Source organism: Letharia lupina (genome assembly GCF_014066315.1).
Source record: "Letharia lupina isolate WasteWater1 chromosome Unknown contig_27, whole genome shotgun sequence".
Classification (NCBI taxonomy): Eukaryota; Fungi; Ascomycota; class Lecanoromycetes; order Lecanorales; family Parmeliaceae; genus Letharia; species Letharia lupina.
The window spans coordinates 117546-135768 of NW_023502996.1; the positions used below are offsets into that span (position 1 = coordinate 117546).

General features: G+C 51.7%; 7 protein-coding genes across 7 annotated transcripts; 4 read left to right on the forward strand and 3 right to left on the reverse strand.

Moving 5' to 3' along the window:
- Window positions 1-168: 168 nt before the first annotated feature.
- On the forward strand, window positions 169-1670 carry HO133_006823 (uncharacterized protein; the record flags this gene model as incomplete). Its single annotated transcript, XM_037297719.1, has 2 exons — window positions 169-835; window positions 973-1670. The coding sequence occupies 2 exons, from the start codon at window positions 169-171 to the stop codon at window positions 1668-1670; spliced, it is 1365 nt and encodes a 454-aa protein (XP_037146920.1).
- Window positions 1671-1866: 196 nt separating this feature from the next.
- HO133_006824 (uncharacterized protein) lies at window positions 1867-3321 on the reverse strand (the record flags this gene model as incomplete). Its single annotated transcript, XM_037297720.1, has 1 exon — window positions 1867-3321. The coding sequence occupies one exon, from the start codon at window positions 3319-3321 to the stop codon at window positions 1867-1869; it is 1455 nt and encodes a 484-aa protein (XP_037146921.1).
- A 542-nt stretch (window positions 3322-3863) lies between these two features.
- Window positions 3864-7614, reverse strand: HO133_006825 (uncharacterized protein; the record flags this gene model as incomplete). Its single annotated transcript, XM_037297721.1, has 3 exons — window positions 3864-5804; window positions 5853-7435; window positions 7497-7614. 3 exons carry the CDS (start codon window positions 7612-7614, stop codon window positions 3864-3866), a joined length of 3642 nt encoding a protein of 1213 aa, XP_037146922.1.
- A 199-nt stretch (window positions 7615-7813) lies between these two features.
- On the forward strand, window positions 7814-8860 carry HO133_006826 (uncharacterized protein; the record flags this gene model as incomplete). Its single annotated transcript, XM_037297722.1, has 2 exons — window positions 7814-8379; window positions 8428-8860. 2 exons carry the CDS (start codon window positions 7814-7816, stop codon window positions 8858-8860), a joined length of 999 nt encoding a protein of 332 aa, XP_037146923.1.
- A 1468-nt stretch (window positions 8861-10328) lies between these two features.
- HO133_006827 (uncharacterized protein) lies at window positions 10329-10880 on the reverse strand (the record flags this gene model as incomplete). The annotated part of the gene is made up of 2 exons (XM_037297723.1): window positions 10329-10733; window positions 10788-10880. The coding sequence occupies 2 exons, from the start codon at window positions 10878-10880 to the stop codon at window positions 10329-10331; spliced, it is 498 nt and encodes a 165-aa protein (XP_037146924.1).
- Window positions 10881-12197: 1317 nt separating this feature from the next.
- HO133_006828 (uncharacterized protein) lies at window positions 12198-13967 on the forward strand (the record flags this gene model as incomplete). The annotated part of the gene is made up of 3 exons (XM_037297724.1): window positions 12198-12416; window positions 12482-13557; window positions 13610-13967. The coding sequence occupies 3 exons, from the start codon at window positions 12198-12200 to the stop codon at window positions 13965-13967; spliced, it is 1653 nt and encodes a 550-aa protein (XP_037146925.1).
- A 2771-nt stretch (window positions 13968-16738) lies between these two features.
- On the forward strand, window positions 16739-18136 carry HO133_006829 (uncharacterized protein; the record flags this gene model as incomplete). The annotated part of the gene is made up of 6 exons (XM_037297725.1): window positions 16739-16925; window positions 16976-17085; window positions 17143-17498; window positions 17554-17618; window positions 17669-17684; window positions 17878-18136. The coding sequence occupies 6 exons, from the start codon at window positions 16739-16741 to the stop codon at window positions 18134-18136; spliced, it is 993 nt and encodes a 330-aa protein (XP_037146926.1).
- Between the last annotated feature and the right edge of the window lie 87 nt (window positions 18137-18223).

Sequence of the window (18223 nt, forward strand, 5' to 3'; positions counted from 1 at the left end):
GAGGTTTTGATTACTTGCGTACCAATTGCGTTGTGGTCTCGAAACTCCCAACTTCATCACGAGTCCGCGCGTCTGAAGAATGCTGTCCGCCCTTCTGGAATGCGGGTCTCCTGGCAATTTAAGACCGAAGGACTCGCCAACATTGACCTGTCGTCTTGTCCTTGCGCAATGCTCGCATTTCTGTTTCTGGCCGGCCTCATCGCGGCAGCTCCAGCTCCTCAAGCAGATGGTTTGAACAAGATCGCCTTGCCACTTCCTCGTACCTTCGCTCGCTCCACCGGCGAGGTCAACGGCCCCGCCCTCTTGAGGTCACTTCGGAAAACGTTGAACAAGTATCATTCGAGGTTCAACATCCCTGGAGCTTCCGCCAATGCTTCGTTGCAACGGAGATTGGCTACCGAGAACCTCCTAGATCAAGTAGAGGCCCCTGATTTCGATGAGCAGTATTATGGCCCCATGGAAGTGGGCTACGGCATCACCGCACAATTCTTCACCGTACAATTCGATACCGGCAGTTCCGACATCTTTATCCCTGGACCCCAGTGCACAAGCGACGAAGGCTGTCCCTTCACCGATAAGTACGACGAAGGGGGCACACCCCAAAACCGAACCACGGCCGTCCAGTACGGCTCCGGATACGTCGAAGGCGATGATTATACCGATTCAATCACCGTAGCCGGCTTGACCGCGGCGAATCAGGGCTTCATCTCCCTGACGCAGACATCCGGCTTCAACACCTCCAACTCGGACGGCCTGCTAGGCATGGGCTTCACCTCCATCGCGGCCAGCGGCTTCACCACCTTCTTCGAGAATCTGATGATGCAAAACAAAGTCGGTAGGTATCCTCGACGTCTATACATCACGCGTGGCACAAATCCCTAAGTCCCAACCTCGAGAGATCTCACCCCACGCTGTACCTCAACGCTCCATCCCCCCTCCCACACACGCAACGCTGACCCCCCAAACCCCAAGCCGCACCCGAATTCAGTTTCCACCTCGGCCGCGCCGCATCCGGGACCGCGAACCGCGGCTCCCTCTGCCTCGGCTGCCGCGACCCCTCTCGGTACAAAGGCAGCGCCACGCAAATCCCCGTCACGGAAGCCGGCTACTGGCAAATCGCGCTCAACGCCGTGACCGTGAACGGCGCCACCGCGGGCGCCTACACCCGCGGCCAGGCCATCATCGACACGGGCACGACCCTCGTCCTCGCCCCGCCGGCCGCCGCGGCCGCCATCTTCGCCCTGATCCCCGACGCCTTCCCGCTCTCCGCCGAGGCCGACGACGGCGACCAGACCTTCTACGCCTACCCCTGCGCCACCCCCGCGGCCTACATCCCCGCCGTCCGCTTCGGCGGCAAGTCCTTCGGCATCAACCCGCTCGATTTCAACTTCGGCCTCCTGACCCCGTCCTTTGCGCGCTTGATCGGCAACGAGGCTCTGGCCGTCAGGTTGGAGACGGAGGCGAGGACGGGGACGGGGACGGGGACGGGGACGGCGGAGGCGGATTATGGGGGCGCGGAGAACTGCGTGGCTGCTATAGTGGGCACGGACGTTGCGCCGCAGGGGGACCTGTACGTGGTGGGGGATGCGTTTTTGAAGAACTGGTATGCCACGTTCAACTACGTGAACGCGGGGGGACGACCGAGCGTCAGTTTCGCCGAGGCGGTGTGAACGAGGGGTTATGGAAGAGGGAGGAGCCGTTGCGTTTGTGAAACTTTGACGGAATTACTTCTAGAGCGGATGCTTTGCGCGGATTATTTGGGTAGGTAGGGTAAAGGGCACATTGATGCCATCCATCTATCATAGCTTCCGTACCTCATTACCATGCAATAATGCCAGTGGGACGAGCCCGTAGATCCCAAACCTATTACTTCGCAGTACCGATATCAACCAACCACCCATCCCCTTCCGTCTCCCCTTTCCCATTCACCCCGCCCCAAAGCACCACACTGCCCGGCTGGCTGGGCACTATACAACTCGCGAACCAGCCCCTCGGCCCCGGATGCGCTTTGCCCTCACTATCCTTCTCTTTACTCTCGATCCCCGCCTCGACCTTGACTTCGGCCCACGTATCCTCCCCAGTCGCTATACCCATAGCTTGGCGCGTCGCGTCTTTGATCCCGGCCGCGGTGACGGGGATGGCGGGGACTTGGTAGGAGTAGGAATCCGACCAAAAGGTCGGTTCATCCTTGTCGGTCTTCTCTTCCTCCTTCTCCGCGGGCTCGGCCGGCTGTGTCGTGGCGGCCTTCTCCCCGAGGAAGTAGAGGAGGTATTCTCTTCCGTTGCCCGTCGTGACGGGCATCAAGCCTGCACCCTTCCTCGGTCTGGGCCCCGGCGCGAAGGGATTCGTAGGGAAGGGCAGGGTCGTCCACTCGTTCTTCGAGCTGGTCAGGCCCACTTCTCCCTCTCCTCTTGCATCGCTGTATGTTTCTTTTGTGATGGGTAGGTAGTGTATTTCGCTTCCGAAGTCTGAGGTGCTGGTGATGAGGTAGAGGCGGTTGTACGTGAGAGCTATGCTGGGTGGAGAGGGGGAGGTGGAGGGCGTGGACGGGAGGGCGGACCAGGTGCGGGTTGTTATGTTGAAGAGCCAGGTGTCGTTTAGAGGCGAGGAGGGTGCGGAGAGCCCGGAGCAGATTATGAGACTGCCGTGCGGCTCTTGTGGTGATGAGGCTTTCGCCATGAGGGAGGGGAGCTTGGCGATTGTGGATGTGATTTGCTCGCTGTAAGACGCTTTGCTTGACGCATTGGTTTGAGGGAGAGGATGCTCGCTACTCGCGGCGCCATGGTGGTATCTCGCTGGCGGTACAGATGTTGTAGCAGTGTCGGACGCAGGATCGATGTAGCTCCATCCAAGCGTATTGGTATCAAACACCCACACCCTCCCCATCTCCTCTATAGCCTGTCCATCGGTCCCCTTACCTCCAAAGAGATATATCCTCTCGCCAATAGCAACCGCCATATGTCCCGCTCTTGGACCCGGTACTTTGCCATCCTCTCCCTCCCCCAGGCTGGGCACGCACTTGTAATCTACCTCCCCGTCGTGATTCCCTTTCTTCTTCAACGGCAGCGTAACGATATGGACCTCATCACCCGCCAACTTGCCACTCTCGTCCTCTCCGCCAAAGATGTAAGCTCGGCCAGCAAGGACTGTGAGAGAGTGGTTGGAGCGAGGGAGAAAGGCGGGGCTGGAGACTCGTTTGAATGTCGCGCTGAGAGGTTGGGTGGATTGAGCGAGGCCGTAGGTAGCGATGGCACCACCTTCGACGGTGGTGGAGAGGACTTGCTCGGCTACTACGAGACCGGTCACTGTTGCTGGGTCCATCTTGGGTGGAGATGGTGGGTGGAGGACGATACGGACGCAAATAGGGGCTGTTTGCCAAGCCAAGAGACGCACCCCGGTTTCCCCCCCTGCTCGGATTCATCTACAACATACTTATGCAATTTACGGGAACCAATCTCCAAAATCTTTTACTTATCATTCCTCATGCATATCATCAGTAAACTAAGGGTTGTCGATACCAGCGCAATACCAACAACAAATTTGGTCTACGATACTCTAGCTGAGTGAGCTGCTCAATCCATGAACGAGACGCGCTGTAACGTAACCATGATACTTGTGATTGACTCGACTCAACACGACCCCCCGATGGCGATCAGCGTCAGTCTGAATGGCACTCCTAATTGCTAATACATCTATACCCCAGTTTCTAAATGGCGGCGCTGCGTCGTATTAGCGTGGTTTTGGCATTATCAGATTCCAGTACTGCTAGCTAGAAACTTCACTCCATAGATAAGCAATCAAGTACGCACAACAGACTATGAGCCCGGTTGCAGCTATCGCTGTAGAACCATATCACATAAATTCTAATCATCATCATCCTCATCCTCATCCTCATCCTCATCATCATCCTCATCATCTTCATCATCATCCATATCATCATCCTCATCCTCATCCTCATCCTCATCCTCATCATCTTCATCTTCATCATCAAACGACTCCATTTCGTCGTCATCACTGGCCATATCAGTGGCGTAGATATCGTTTGAGAATTTGCCTGTTGCATCTACAAGACTAGGAGGGGGATCGGTGAAGAAATCCATCTGCTTGAAATCCAAATTCAAGATCGTCAGAATGCCTGAAGGAGAGCCAATAGCTAATTTGGTCCCATATACGGCGAATGCCGAAGCCCGCCGAGCTGGGGGAAGCCAGATCATTCTCTTCTTGTTCACTGTTACCCAACGATCGGTTGCACTTAGTGCCTCCAGCTGATTGTCAGTTGAAATAGCGAAAGATCGAACCCAGTCAGGATGGCCTTCTAGCGTCTGGAGCCGCGATCCGGACGCTATGTCCCAAATTTTGACTTGCTTGGGGAAGGAGTTTTGGTACGTGCATGCGACCTTCTGCCCGTCAAGCGAAAACGCTAGCGACACATGGACTCTTCTAATAGCATCGTACGGATCGGTAACGTCAATCTTCCTCAGCTCCGATCCGGATACCACATCCCACACCCGTATTGTATGGCACTTATAAGAGGTGACGTACGCAAGCTTCTCCCCGTCGGGCGACAACGCTACTGAGGAAACCCAACCCAGGCCTTCGAGCTTGTGGAGTAGTAGTCCGGACCCTGAGTCCCATACGCGTACTACGCCGGTCAAGGACCTGGATACTATTTTCTGCCCATTGGACGAGAACGCTATAGATGTAAACATGTCCGGCTTATAGTCTTCGGGCATCTGTAGCGGCGTTTCGAATGCCATATCCCAGACGCGTACCGTAGAATCCTCACATCCAGACACGAGCTTCTGCCCATTAGGCGAGAATGCTACCGACAAGACCGGCATGGAATGGCCTTCGAACTTATGTAGCAGCGATCCGGAAACTAGGTCCCAGATACGTATCGTTCGGTCCTCAGACCCGGACGCGAGCTTCTGTTCGAAGACCGCTAGCGAACCAACTTGAGCGAGATGACCTTTCAGCGTCTTCAGCGGCAATCCGGACCCTGCGTCCCATATGCGTATCGTACCATACTGAGACCCAGATATGAGCTTCTGCCCGTCAGGCGAGAATATTACTGATGTGAAAGAACCTTCAGAGCTCTGCAGCTGCGATCCGGACACTATGTCCCATACATGTATTGGACCGCTGAGAAACCCGGACCTGAAGGCGAGCGTCTGCCCATTGGATGAAAATGCTACCGAATCAACATAGGAGGCTTTGAATTTGTGCAACACATTTCCAGACACTGCGTCCCGTATATGTATCATATTATCACACGATGATGCGAGATTATGCCCGTCAGGCGAGAACGCTAAAGAGCTAATATGGGAGCCTTCAAACGTCTGAATCAGCGATCCAGACGCTACGTCCCATATACGTAGGCCATCTCGAGAACCCGACGCGAGCTTCTGCCCGAGAGGTGAGAACGCTATCGATTGAACACCGCATTGGTGATCGAATGTCTGCAGATGTACTCCTGACGCTGTATCCCATACATGTACGGTCCCATCCCAAGACCCGGACGCGAGTTTCTGCCCGTTAGGCGAGAATGCTACCGATGTAATCAGATCTGTATGGCCTTCGAGCGTCTGCAAAAGTGTACCCCAGCTATCCGGAGCGCTGGACGTACATCTGACCCAATGTGGAGCTTCGCTCTCAAAGAGCTTCCGAACTATACTTGTAGACGGGCTGAAGATCAATGCCGAATGATATGTTTGAAGAGGTGCTTGTTCTATGATAGATCGGTGATCTAGGCTGAAGCGGTAGGCATCGTACACTAATTCGACTAAACCTTTATCGCCATAAGACTACCTCTAATGTTAGAATGGTAGGATAACTCAGAGAAGACTACCTACCTGGGCCAAAGCAAGTAGCGTCGAAAGCATCAAGACCGATTCGTGCATCTTCCCGAGCAGACTTAGTGCTTCCAACCAGTAAAGGATATTCTGCTCAAGAAAAGCCTGGATTCCAGTGGGAAGATTGGGTCCGAGAATTTTGCTTCGAGCTTGAACGAGATGCTGAACCCAGTAGGTGCAGGCATACTCGAGCTCTGTAGGGATTTGTTCTCGGATCATCTCGGGATCTATCTCTCCTATAAGGGTTCCCGGCAGTTTCAAGTCGCAGATGTCTCTCTTGAGACTGGCTGCCATAAGTCTCAAGCAAGTTTTAGTGAGGGCAAGGTGCCTTTCGGCGCTGTCGACCCAGAAATCGAGATCGGTACATCGTCTCTGGTCAAGCAGGAAATCTCGAAAGGAAGGGTGTAACAAGGAGATTGTGGCATTGCTCTTTGTTTGGGGAACATTGAGGATAGACCAAAGTTTGTCCAGCGTGAGGTCGATGCCGTCTAGCTCTTCAAATAGTAGTGCTGCTAATGAGCTGACCGAGAGTGAGCTGAACAGGCTCACGATAGAGCCAACGATGACTCTAAAGCGCGAACAAAATTCCACTTTGTCATGCGTCGAGTAGGTCTTCGGTACTGCCTCTTGAAGAATTTGGATATATACTTGGTCGAGGTTCTCCAGAGCCGACGCTGAAGAGGCGTTGTTTTGTAGAACCATCTTTAGGCGCTCTCGAGGAGGCGGAGGCTTTCTTTCACCAAGAAATAGACATATAGTGGTAGCATAAACGAAAAGCTCTCCAGCCCGCTGTACAAGACTCTCAATATCATTTTTGCCTGGAAATTCACCAATCAGAGGACGTTTTTGTTTTATCTTATCGCATTCGTACTCGAAGAAGATGCGAAGGTCTTGTTGAACAATATGCCGCTCGATGTCGTGAAGGATGATACCTTTATAGACTGTTTCCAGGAACGCATCACGCACAGATATATCTGGCCTACCTGTCATGAATACCCGAAACTGGATGTTGTCAAAAGAAATCGCTTCAGAGAGAATCCTGAGAATCAGCTGAACATCTCTGTCATCTTCACACTCATCCAGTGCATCGATCACGATAGTCAGAACAATACCGTGTACAGAGTGGCTTTTCATCTGTGATAACGGTTCCTGGATGAGATGTTTCCACTGATCGCGTTTGGCTCGCTTGATGATATCAGGATGTCGATCGACGGCTTTGCGAATTAATGGAGCAAGTGCCCCGTTCTCGATATCGCACAATGCAAGCTGGTACGCAATGGAGGTGAAGAACTTCGAGGCATTTCCACGGTCACCTCTGCCTCGGGAAAAGAAAAAGCTGGCTCCCAGCTGCTCTTTCGCGTATAAATTGTGAGCCAAAGTGCGAGCGATAGCAGATTTGCCAGTGCCGGCCATGCCGCTGAGCCAGAAGATCCGCTCGCCTTGAGGGTTGGTACTCCATTCTTCAATCAATTTGAGGATCTCGGTCCGAGTGCCGTGCAAGCATAAGCGCTCATGCTCAAGCTCGCCCGAATTGAAGCCAGCACCCTCAGCACGAGGGAGGGCGTCCAAGCGATCGTGGCCCGCTGCCTATAGTATAAGCAGTGTATAGTATAAGCAGTGTACCTCATTTACTGAAGTACTCACAGTGAAATTGAACTGGTCCAGTGACATAGCCCGTGAAGGATTGGCTGCCTCCAGTCGTTTCGCTGTTACCGAATTGCAAGCTCACAGGTGGCTGGGACGAAGGAATCTCAGACGACATATTTCATAGCAGTCTACTAGTACTCGTACTTTAAGGCTGACCGGGAGCGGCGGAGTCCGGCGAGGTTTAATATCAGAACCGCACCGAAGAAAATGAGTTCCAGTGACTGAAGGATACTTTAATGTATACTTATCATTCACATTGACTGCGTTAAGCCAAGAGCCATGGGGGTCAGAAAGAATGATGCATGGCTGACCGAATGGAATCGATTACCTTACCCCACCTTATCACGTGCTGCGCCAGTGACATCATCAACGGGGCATTGCAAAGGCTCAGGTCTGTAAAGTATAGCGGAGGCTACGAATGTGCAAGACCATCCGAGGAGTTCAAAATGGCGGAGGTTTTGGCCGTGACTGGCAGCGTCATTACTGTAGCCACTTTGGCATGGCAGAGTAGCAAAAGGCTCCATGAGTTAGTCGATGCACTGAACAACGCTCCGGAAGCTATTGCACACACCAAATTCAATCTCTCCTCAATGCAAAGCACGCTAGAGACGCTGAGACACACTCTGGACACCGAAAAGTCCGCAGCCTTCGAGGCGGCCTTGCAGGGAACCAGGCTGGCCGACGCATTGGAGGGTTCGCAGCAGGAGTGTGATAGGTTTGGCAAGAAAATCCAGACTTATACAAAGCATTCGAAAGACACCACCGTCAGCAAACGCGACAGATTCACCTTGAACTTCCATGAATCTGAGATCAATCGATTCAATGGTCGCTTACAAGATCACCGGCAGGTCATCACACTCGTCTTAACTTCGATGAACCTGTATGTTTCGAGATGCAAAACTATCTTGTCGCTACTGATCCGTAGTAGGATAATCTCAAAGTCCTCATCCACAGATACCCAGCAGCTGAGTGAGCGATTCACAACTCAAGAGACGGAACTCAAGGCTTTAAACACGCAGCTAAACAATACATTAAGCCATCTTCAAAGTCTCTCGCTATCAACTAGGACCGACGAAAACACAGCAACCGCTGCTGAAGACCGCGATTGGAATATCCACTCTATATTGAGACTGATGAGCGTCTGTCGGGACAGTATCTCAGCTACATCTGAAGCAAAGCCAACCAATCTCAAGTTTGGAGACCACTCTGCAGACAATTCCCGGTTTTTCGAAGGCGTTGCTGGCAGGGCGCAGCGGAACGTGACACAAGCGCACGGAAATGCGGTCGTCACGGGCGGGAGTACTGCAGCGAGGGGCCAGATGGATGCAGACACTTTCAAAATCATGTTTGGAAGTCATTAGTATAAGTGTGGCTTCTCTATAGGCAACCATATTTCTGGTATTAGGAGCATGCTAGAGCTGATCGTGGCGTCATGGCGACCAAGAGAATAATACTACGAAAGTACTAGATACAGTGTTAGCAGTCAGTTGTAGGCCAGTGCCAAGGTTCCCGGGGGATGGGCCCTGACGCACTCGTAGAAGGGACGTGATACCCGTGCACCCATTTTGGATACATTGACACCTTCCCTACATCCGGGTACAGCTTCCGGGTACAATAGGTGTCAGACCCGACGCACTCTACTCTGTATTCTTAGGCGCACTTTCCGGAAGCTTGTCTGTGATCAATATATCGTTAACCCTCGGGGGGTAAAGCGCGTTTAAAATCCCGCGCACCGAGAGGGTGTAAGAGCGAGTGTGCACATGAGAGGTTCCCCAAAAGGAATGGAGGATTTTGTCCACGAGTGACGCCCTCTGCAGGTAGCAGTGGTAGTGGTGGTGATATCCATAGATGGGATCCAACCCCCTCTGAGAATTATGCCGCACGCTGTATAGCGGATTGTCCAGCCCCATAATTTCTAGAACCACCGTTCCTCGGCTGCGAGCACTACGCATTTCGCTCCCGGAAACTTCCATGAGACCCCAGAGGGTGTCCCTAAGTATACACTGTAGGCTCAAGAATGTCCTCCAGGTTTTCGCCAGAGGCTCAATACTGTCCCGGGGGGCTTCGCCCGTAGCATACATGGGGGGAAACAGATAGCCAGAAAGAAAGCCAAAACGTGATGTACACAGCAGGTCAGAACGACTGCCGCGCTGCCCACGAAGCCCCGAGAGAGGTAAAGTGTATCTGTGAAATGGGGCAGGTCAGTGATCAAAGACCAAAAAAACGAACCGGTGGTCTGGCCAGTGATGTCGTTTCTGTATCCCCGAGTAGGGCGCCAGTTCTCAGAGACCGTCTGTCCGTCTTCCGCAACACACCGCTTCATAATGCCAGACGATATCACCATAGTCAGCGGAACGGAGGCAGTCACCACCCTAAAAAGAGGGGAGGAAGACCGAATCGACGACAAGTGCGGCTGCTTTCGCGGCGACTGAGGGTTCTCCGAGGAGTCTTTTCAGCAGGTCCCTTTCGCTTCCAGCAGGCGACAAGCACAGCCCTTCTCTCCCGTAATTCGTGGTTTCATTCCCGAGAAGTGTGTAGCAACAGATCACACAGGCAGAAGAACGGTAGTACTTTGAAGTAGCGTTCCCCTGAGGACGTCATTCAATCCCTACATACAGTAGCTACATTTTGCCCGGCAACGGCAGAAACAGTAGGCGAACAGCCTGCAGACCTTCGTCCATTTGCTACATCCAGTAGCTGTCTTCTCCGCAACAGCTCTCACAAATGACAAGACAATCACCGCCCCTTGAACCCTATCCGTCCGCAGTCCTCCAGCCCATCGCATCTCTTACGACTGACCTGACCTGACCTGATCCGACAGCCTGACGTCTAGAACATGCCATGCACACCATCCCGCACCTCCTCCTTGACAATCGGCTCCACGCCTGACATCACGTCCAAGTCTTCCTCTTTCTCCACCTTCAAGACTGTCCCCTCAAACATCGCGTCCATATCCTCTTCCTTCTCCACCTTGACGACTGTGTCTTGATACACTGCGTCCATAGTCTCCTCTTTCTCCGCCTTGAAGATTGTCCCTTGATGCTCTTCCTTCTGTCTCTTATCCTTTTGGCCGGATTTGTGGGGCTTGGCTTTTCTCTGGTGGGGAACGGTGGCTCGGGCCTTGCGTGGAGCAGATGGGACACCCTCCATCTGCTGTTTGAAGCGAGAGTAACGCATACGGGCGGCGTGGCCTTTGGCAATGTCTAGCTGATCGGCGACTTGCTGCCAGTCGATCTAAGAAGCTGAGTGAGTATAGTGTTCATAGTGTTATTGCGAAGAACAGCGTACCGATTTGAGATCTAGTTGTTTCATGATGACATAGAGGAATTTCGAGATAGCGCCATCAGTTGGCATAGTGCGGCTTCTTTTCAGGCTTGCCATCTTGAGATTTGACTCCGAAGAGTGTTCGAGAAGAATAAGAATGAGTGTGAAGACTTGATAGATAGCCTTATTCTGCTGGAATGAAGGTCACTAACAAGTAGCGCGTGGTATGATTATGATAGGGGAGGTGTGTTGAAGAATATCGATGAGAGTGAGATGGAGTGATGGCATCTAGAAATAAGTAAATCTACTGAACGCTGACGTGGGTACGCATACATTAGCAATTAGAAAGTTTGCTGTCGCGAAGCGACATCACAGACGCTCCTTGTCTCGCTGTCTTCAAAGCCTGAGGCTTTGTCCGTCGGCTTCCTGCATCAAACGAAGATTCCTGCAGATTCTGAACTTAATGCTCGGAAGGTGAGGCGCGTAGAAGAGTGGTCAGCATGAAGAGGGCTAGGCTACTGAGAATAAAGGAAAGAACAGGGCATAGTTCTATAGAACAATGACGACCCCGCGCAAGAAAGATGATAACGGAATGGGCGACCCAAGTGGTTTGGGTTGGAGATCTCGATCAAAGCTTTGGGTAATCAGCAAGCAGGATAGAGGAAACGAGGGAGAGCGGTCGCGTACCTTGAGTATGCGGAGAGACACGCAAGATGGTCATGGCGGTCGAAATTGGGACAGGAGATCTCAATATACTCGGTGACCTGCACAGTGACTGATACAAGTGGGGGTATGTTGGGGACATCCCTTTCATACATGAAGTGCAAGGTTCATCTCTTAGGTACCTCTCAGAATTGATAGATCAGGCTGCAGCTTGGGATTTCGGCATGGAGGACAAGGAGGTGGGTGAAAACCGAGCCGCAAATGAACACTTATGATGAGACGGTAGTCGATAGGTTTCGATAGAACAGAAATGAACACCAACAATGAGACGGTGGTCGACAGGATTTCATCGAAAAACAGCGATTGTTTCGGGTTGCATTGCTATAGCACCGTAGACAGTAGTTGTGAGTGTGTGAGTGGAAAGCCGGTGCTGCTCTGCCCTACAAGAGACTTCCATGGAGCTCAACCGGATAAATTTTCGGCCCGGGGAGTAAACACTGACAAAAGTTCGCACAACGGGACTGGAAAACATCCCCCGACAACAACAACAACTTGCATGAACAGCAGAACAGTGGAAATCGCCGCAAAAGCTTCAGACCGTATCAAGATTTGTAGCTATGCCTCCAACTGGGCATCCCACGGTGTGTATTGACCCGAACTGGGCCCTTGGTTTGAGTCCACCTCAATATGAGCTGACAGCGCTCTATTCACAGACTGGTGGGCTTCGCTTGTCGAGTGATAACCGACCTTCGCACAAGCGTTTGTGTGACTATGAAGAGCAATCTGTTGAACACCGCTGATCCACCGTTAGCAAACGTACACATCATTGACGACCGCACGCGTGTGATCTTCGGTGTCGATCCACGTGCAGCTGCAACTCGCTCTTCCGTCAAGTCGGCCGAACAAAAGAAGAAAAACTTGTTCCAACCAGCGGATTTGTTGCACCTCACTAGCGGTGACACCTTTGATGCTGATGAGCAGCTAGAGTCCGTAAGCATTTCATCCACGCATATTGACAACTACGATGGAGCATCACCTCTGACACCTGTATACAGCCAGCCTCCGCGAGAAATTCAAACATAGCTTCCATGGGGGACACAGAAAATCTGGACCTACTGGCATGTGTGGCCCTGGCTACTCATTCGAAGAAGAGGCAGCAGCCAGCTCATGGAGCGCCATCCAAAGAAGCTGTCACAGCCGACAGCCTACCACCAGCTGAGCAGCAGCCAAGTCACACAGAATATTCGACGGCATACTTTGACGCCTACTACGATGCTTCACCCCAAGAGACGACTGAGACAGGTTTCCTATCACGTGATGAGCAGCAGCCTGTCCATGTTCCATCGTCTTTTGAGGCAGCCAACTCAACACCACCAGCTGAGCAGCGAGCCAGCTATGAATCAACGGAATGGGGAGTAGCTGATGAGGACACGCAAGGTGCACATACCATCTCCAACGCCTCCACACCCACACAGCAGGAGCCGGTTCGAGGAGCATTGAATCAAGGCTTCACCGCAATCAATCCCCGAGCGACAAATGGAGGGCTCTCTCGCATTAATCCTCGGCCACTCCCTGGCTACATGCCAGCCGCCATAGGGCCAAGTGGCGGCCGTCAGCCAATCATAAAGAAGTCGCGAAAATGCAAACCCCGCACCACGGGCTTCAATAGAAAGACCGGCGAGGGTATGCTGACCGAGGTGTGCAACATAGCGACACCTGCGAAAGGGACGCCAGTGGCACATACCAACAAGGACGGAAGGTACCGCTGCGCACGATGCAAGGGCCGTTTCACTAGGACAAGGACTGTCAAGGATCACTTCATTACGTGTGTCAACAAGTATGGGAATCCGAATAAATTAAGCTGGTATGATCATCCAACCCTCGCAAAGTCCAAGGACTGGCATCTTGGAAGCCTGGCGATGGCGAAGGAGGCGGAGGACGGAACTGAGTGGGAGGAGGATGATGACGAGCAGGAGCAAGATCAAGAGGGAGATGACGATTTCCCTGAGCAGCATGTGGACGATAGTATCGCTTGGGCAATTGAGTCTGATACTGCCGCTGATGAAGAAGATGAAGACGGAGATTCTCATATGGGGAATGAGGACCAAGGCAGAGATGGCAATATCTCCGCGTAAGTCTTACCCTGTTGAATGCTAGACCGTTCGGATTCTGACAACTCTTAGGGCATCGACTCCATACTATACACCCAACGAAGGATCTTCACTCTCTGCCTCCATTCAAGGGTCTCGATTCCATACACCTCAGGAAGGGTCTGACACTCCCGGCTATGGGCCTGACGGCTATCGAACTCCGGTACCTAGCAATATCAGAGGATGGAGCGCAACTCCTCGCTACACAGGAGGGTCATACACTCCCAGCTTTGGACGTGGCTACGAGACTCCAGTACAGAATTTCGGTTACGATTCCGACCTGTCTAGGGATACGGATATTATCCGTAGACGCGAGACCGAAGGGTACGGTGACGAGACGCCGACTCCTGGCTATGATGAAGAAGGAGACTTTATCATGGCTGAATTCTAGATGGAATAAAAAAGCGATGGATGTCGAGGCGATGTTTCGATACTTGACACGGAGAAACAAGAGACTGTAATAAGGCGACGTGGTTGAGTCTTCTCCGCGTTCTAGCGTGTTTTTTTAGTGTGTGCTTGGCAGACTTTTTTTTCTCGATCGCAGGCCTTGCGCCCAGCGTTCTTTCCCTTACAAACTCGCTCTGGTCTAGCGTTTTTTCCTTTGCAAATCTTCACTCATTATCGTGTACATTACTGCAGACTCTGTTCTCTATGCCCTTCAGACATGGACAGGACATCTGAGTAGCTAGAAGAGACCATCATGCGCGGTGCAAATTCATAGAAAATCTTCAATGATCGTTGTCCGTTCATCCCACTACATTAACATTAGAACCTGAATCAGAGCCTTCTTTGATGCTCCTATCTGATCAACATTCATTCACTATACTCCATGCCTTCCGACGCTACCAACAGAAAGATCTCATGGCCGTATTGTCCTCTGTGGCTCTAATTATCGATGTCCTACACCTCATCTGTCAACATATATACAATACCAACAGACAACAAGACTTTGCCGGACTTATCTCATATCCCCTACCGGTAATGCAGCAGCTACACCATGGCTCTATCGCTCCGTCAAGTTGGACTTCTCCACCTCCCACGCTCCCTCTGCTTTCAGCTTTCGTAATGGCAATGACATCTCGCACCACGCTCTTGTGCAAGATGTTGCTGTTCTTGGACTTGATCCATATAGTTCTCGTCCTAGGCTCGCAGAGCTCACAGAATCCATATGCTCTATGCCCAATCTTCGGCGGTTCAGCAACGCAACCGCCACCGCAGTCCGCCTCTTTGCTGGTTGACAACTCGCGTAGTTGGAGATCCGGAGCTCAATCCCGACCAGCTTGAGGCGCATTGTCCAATCCCACCCGATAGTGAGAGACATCGTGTCTGAGTCGAACTGTGTGGGGAATGAGTGCGGCCCTCTCGAGCTCAAGCCTGGTCAAGCAAGATCTGACCTGGCGCAATGCCGTCATGGCTGGGAGATTTTTCTACGCATCAAGAGTGTATTCGACAAAGTACCTACAACTGAGGACATGTGCTTCTTCCACTACACATTTCTACCGAGACCAGCGTCTTTGGATGGCATCAGACGTTCTACCCTGACAAGTCTCCAACTCAACAGATGCAAAGATTTAGACTCTCTACTCGACAGTCTACTCGACAGCGTCTCGAGCCTGAAGCTCAAGACCTGCACAATTGGACCTGAACAATTGATACATCCAGGTTCTTCGACGCCTCCGGTGGAGACAAGCTTGAGACTTTCCTAACGACCTACATAGGCCTCGAAGAGATCGTGTTCTCCAATCTTGGTCCGGGTGAACTGTGCATGCGAACAATCTCTGCTTAAAGCGCCACACTCAAATCACTGGAGCCTGGTCTCTACGGTAGCAGTAGAACTTATGTCCCATGAACATTGTCAGATTCGGAGATCAATGCTACGAGAAAGGAACACATGCAGGACGTGGAGAACGTCGCAGATATTCGCAGCGCAAGTCCCAAGCTGTGTCATTTAGTTATTGACCAAGTTTGCATTAACTTGGGCGTCATGGTTACATGATTTCGATGCCTAGCATAAGACGACCAGCAACGACAATGTGCTCCTTGTCGAAATCTACTCGCACGCATACAGAACGCTGTCTGAGAGTCAGAAAATGAATTCCATGTCGCAATAAGGTTCCCAGCCTCCTCCCAGCCACCTGTTGGAACAACCACCTAATTTGTGAGGGGTACAAATACTGGCCTAGGGGAGTCCTGAGATGGAATAATTTATGCAATCTACACACCACTCATTCTACCATACCTGATATTTTGACATTCCAAATACTGGTTGCTGCTCGGTAAGGTAAAGGGATCGAGAGGCTACCCTGTAGGAGGGTAGAGCTACTTTTTACCAAGGTGGCGATCAATCTTCCTCGTCGAGATCCGCATAGTTCCAACACTTAGGGGCATGCACCGGGATGGCGTATGCAGGTCACTTTCGATCCTGCTCAAGCTCAAATGTTCAGCTCTTATACCATCAGTGACAATCTATAGTTGCTTTCTGTGGATTTTCACGCTATACAACACATCAGGACAAGCCACGCAATCAATCATTGGCCCTGCAACGCACCATAGCCTCCTTCGCGCTCTCTCCTCGATACTGCGCCTCGTTGAAGGATGAAGACGCCCTACTTTAGAGTGAAGACTAATTCAACTTCCCCACCTAACTGTGCCGCTTGTGCGTAATTTGTGTCGCTCGCAACTTATCTCGGTAAAAGGAACGGGACGTCAACGCTAGATTGTGCGACACGACCCGCACTCACCGAGGCTTCGAGTCAGTCACTGAGCAGGACCTTGCCATGCTCCTTGCGGTAGAGACAGAGCGTCCGCTGATTCAATGATGTGGTATACCTTTCACTGCTATTTTTGGAAGAGCCACAGTAGTATCGGTGTTGGAAACGATTGGCTCCAATCCTTCTGATCCTTCGTTCAAAGCTTTGATCACGAGACCAATTGATGCGTTCAATCTAACGCAACGAGCCTGAAATAAGGTCCGCCAATTCATGCAGGTGCGATGGGCCAATGCAAATTTGGACAGGCTTGCGGCACGACCCAAGGCGTTTCAATGAAGATCTCCCTCTGAGCGAGGTGTGGCAGATTCTCCGCCATCTGAGTAGTAAAACACTTCTGCTCCGCTGTTTTTCAGGCTGTTGTCCTTCAACCACTTGTCAGGGAAACGCTGCCATGGTGAGCAATCCAGTGGGAGATCAGGTTGTTCGTACAAGTATCTCGTTTGGTGTCATCGATACCTTCGCTGTTGCTCTGCGCCTTCTCGCGCGATGGAGAAGCAATGCTGCCTTTGCTGCCGATGATGCTCTCACCGTTGCCAGTCTCATCCCTCTGTATGCCATGATTGTCATTGGCCACTTTGGTCAGTTTGATGTTCTAGATGCTCTCCGGTCTTCTTGCTGACCTGAACAGGTGTCGAAGCGGGAGGGTTAGGATTGTCCACAGCGGTAAACCTCGAGCTAGGGCATGGACCGTCTCGAATCTCAACGTTTCTGAAACTGATGATGTCAGGCATCGTAACGGTGTGTTCTTAGACAAGTATTCCCATCAAATTCCAGACGCTGACAACCTCAATTTAGTATACGCTCACGATAACCATAGTCAAGCTTTCCATCCTGGTCCTTTATCGTCGAATCTTCATCACCGCCGGATTCAAGAGGAGTACCCTCATCGTAGGGGCTGCAGTCATGCTCTGGTTCATTGTTGCTCTCTTCACGGATTTGTTCCAATGCCGACCTTTTCAAGCAGCCTTTGACCCCGAGCTCCTCTTCACCGATCAATGCATCAACCTGCAAGCCTATTACTGGGGAGTCACCGCTTCCAACCTCTGCCTTGATGTTGTAATGCTATACATGCCTTTACATATGGTGTGGGGATTGAAACTTCCCACGCGACAGAAGATTGCATTGTCAGGCGTCTTCCTACTTGGCGGAATGTGGGCTACTTCTCTCTTCCCGACACGAGAATCTGTATTGACCAATAGACTACAGTGTCTGCGTAGCCGGTGCTATGCGTATTGCCACAATCGGAATCTTGCAGAAAGAGGACTTGACCTGTAACACAACCCACTCTTCCTCTTTCCAGCTAAACCTAAGCGATTTTCAGATACCATGGCCCAAGAGTACACATGGACACAGGTTGAGCCAGCACTGGCTATTCTCTGCTCTTGCCTCGTAACATTTCGCCCACTCTTCGTCAATCTCAACCTCAACTTTTCTAGATATTCAAGCCGCTTCAGCCGCAGCAAGAGCCTGTCATCATCGAAAGCCACAAACTCCACCGACATGAGCAAAGAACGGCGTTCGCATTCCCAGTGGCCTGTTATACAAGACTCCGGCCGTATTAAAAGCACAAGGCTTAGCGGCAAAGGGATGTCCACGACAGGGTGGCCTGCATATCGTCAACATCGATCTCGGGACCAAAGACCGAAAGGATCCGTACACGCAGATCTCGAACTCTTGGAGCAGGGGTGGTGAGGCGACTCGAATTCAGCAATTACCTAACAAGTCGAAGCACAAGTATTCACCATCGTCCATGACAGAATCCCAGGCGGTTGTTGCCGACCATTTCTAATCAAAACAAGTCGGGTACACATTGATGACCAAGTCCACGTATCTCGTGGCAGGATCAAATCGGGACGGGAACAGGGTTTCCACCCGC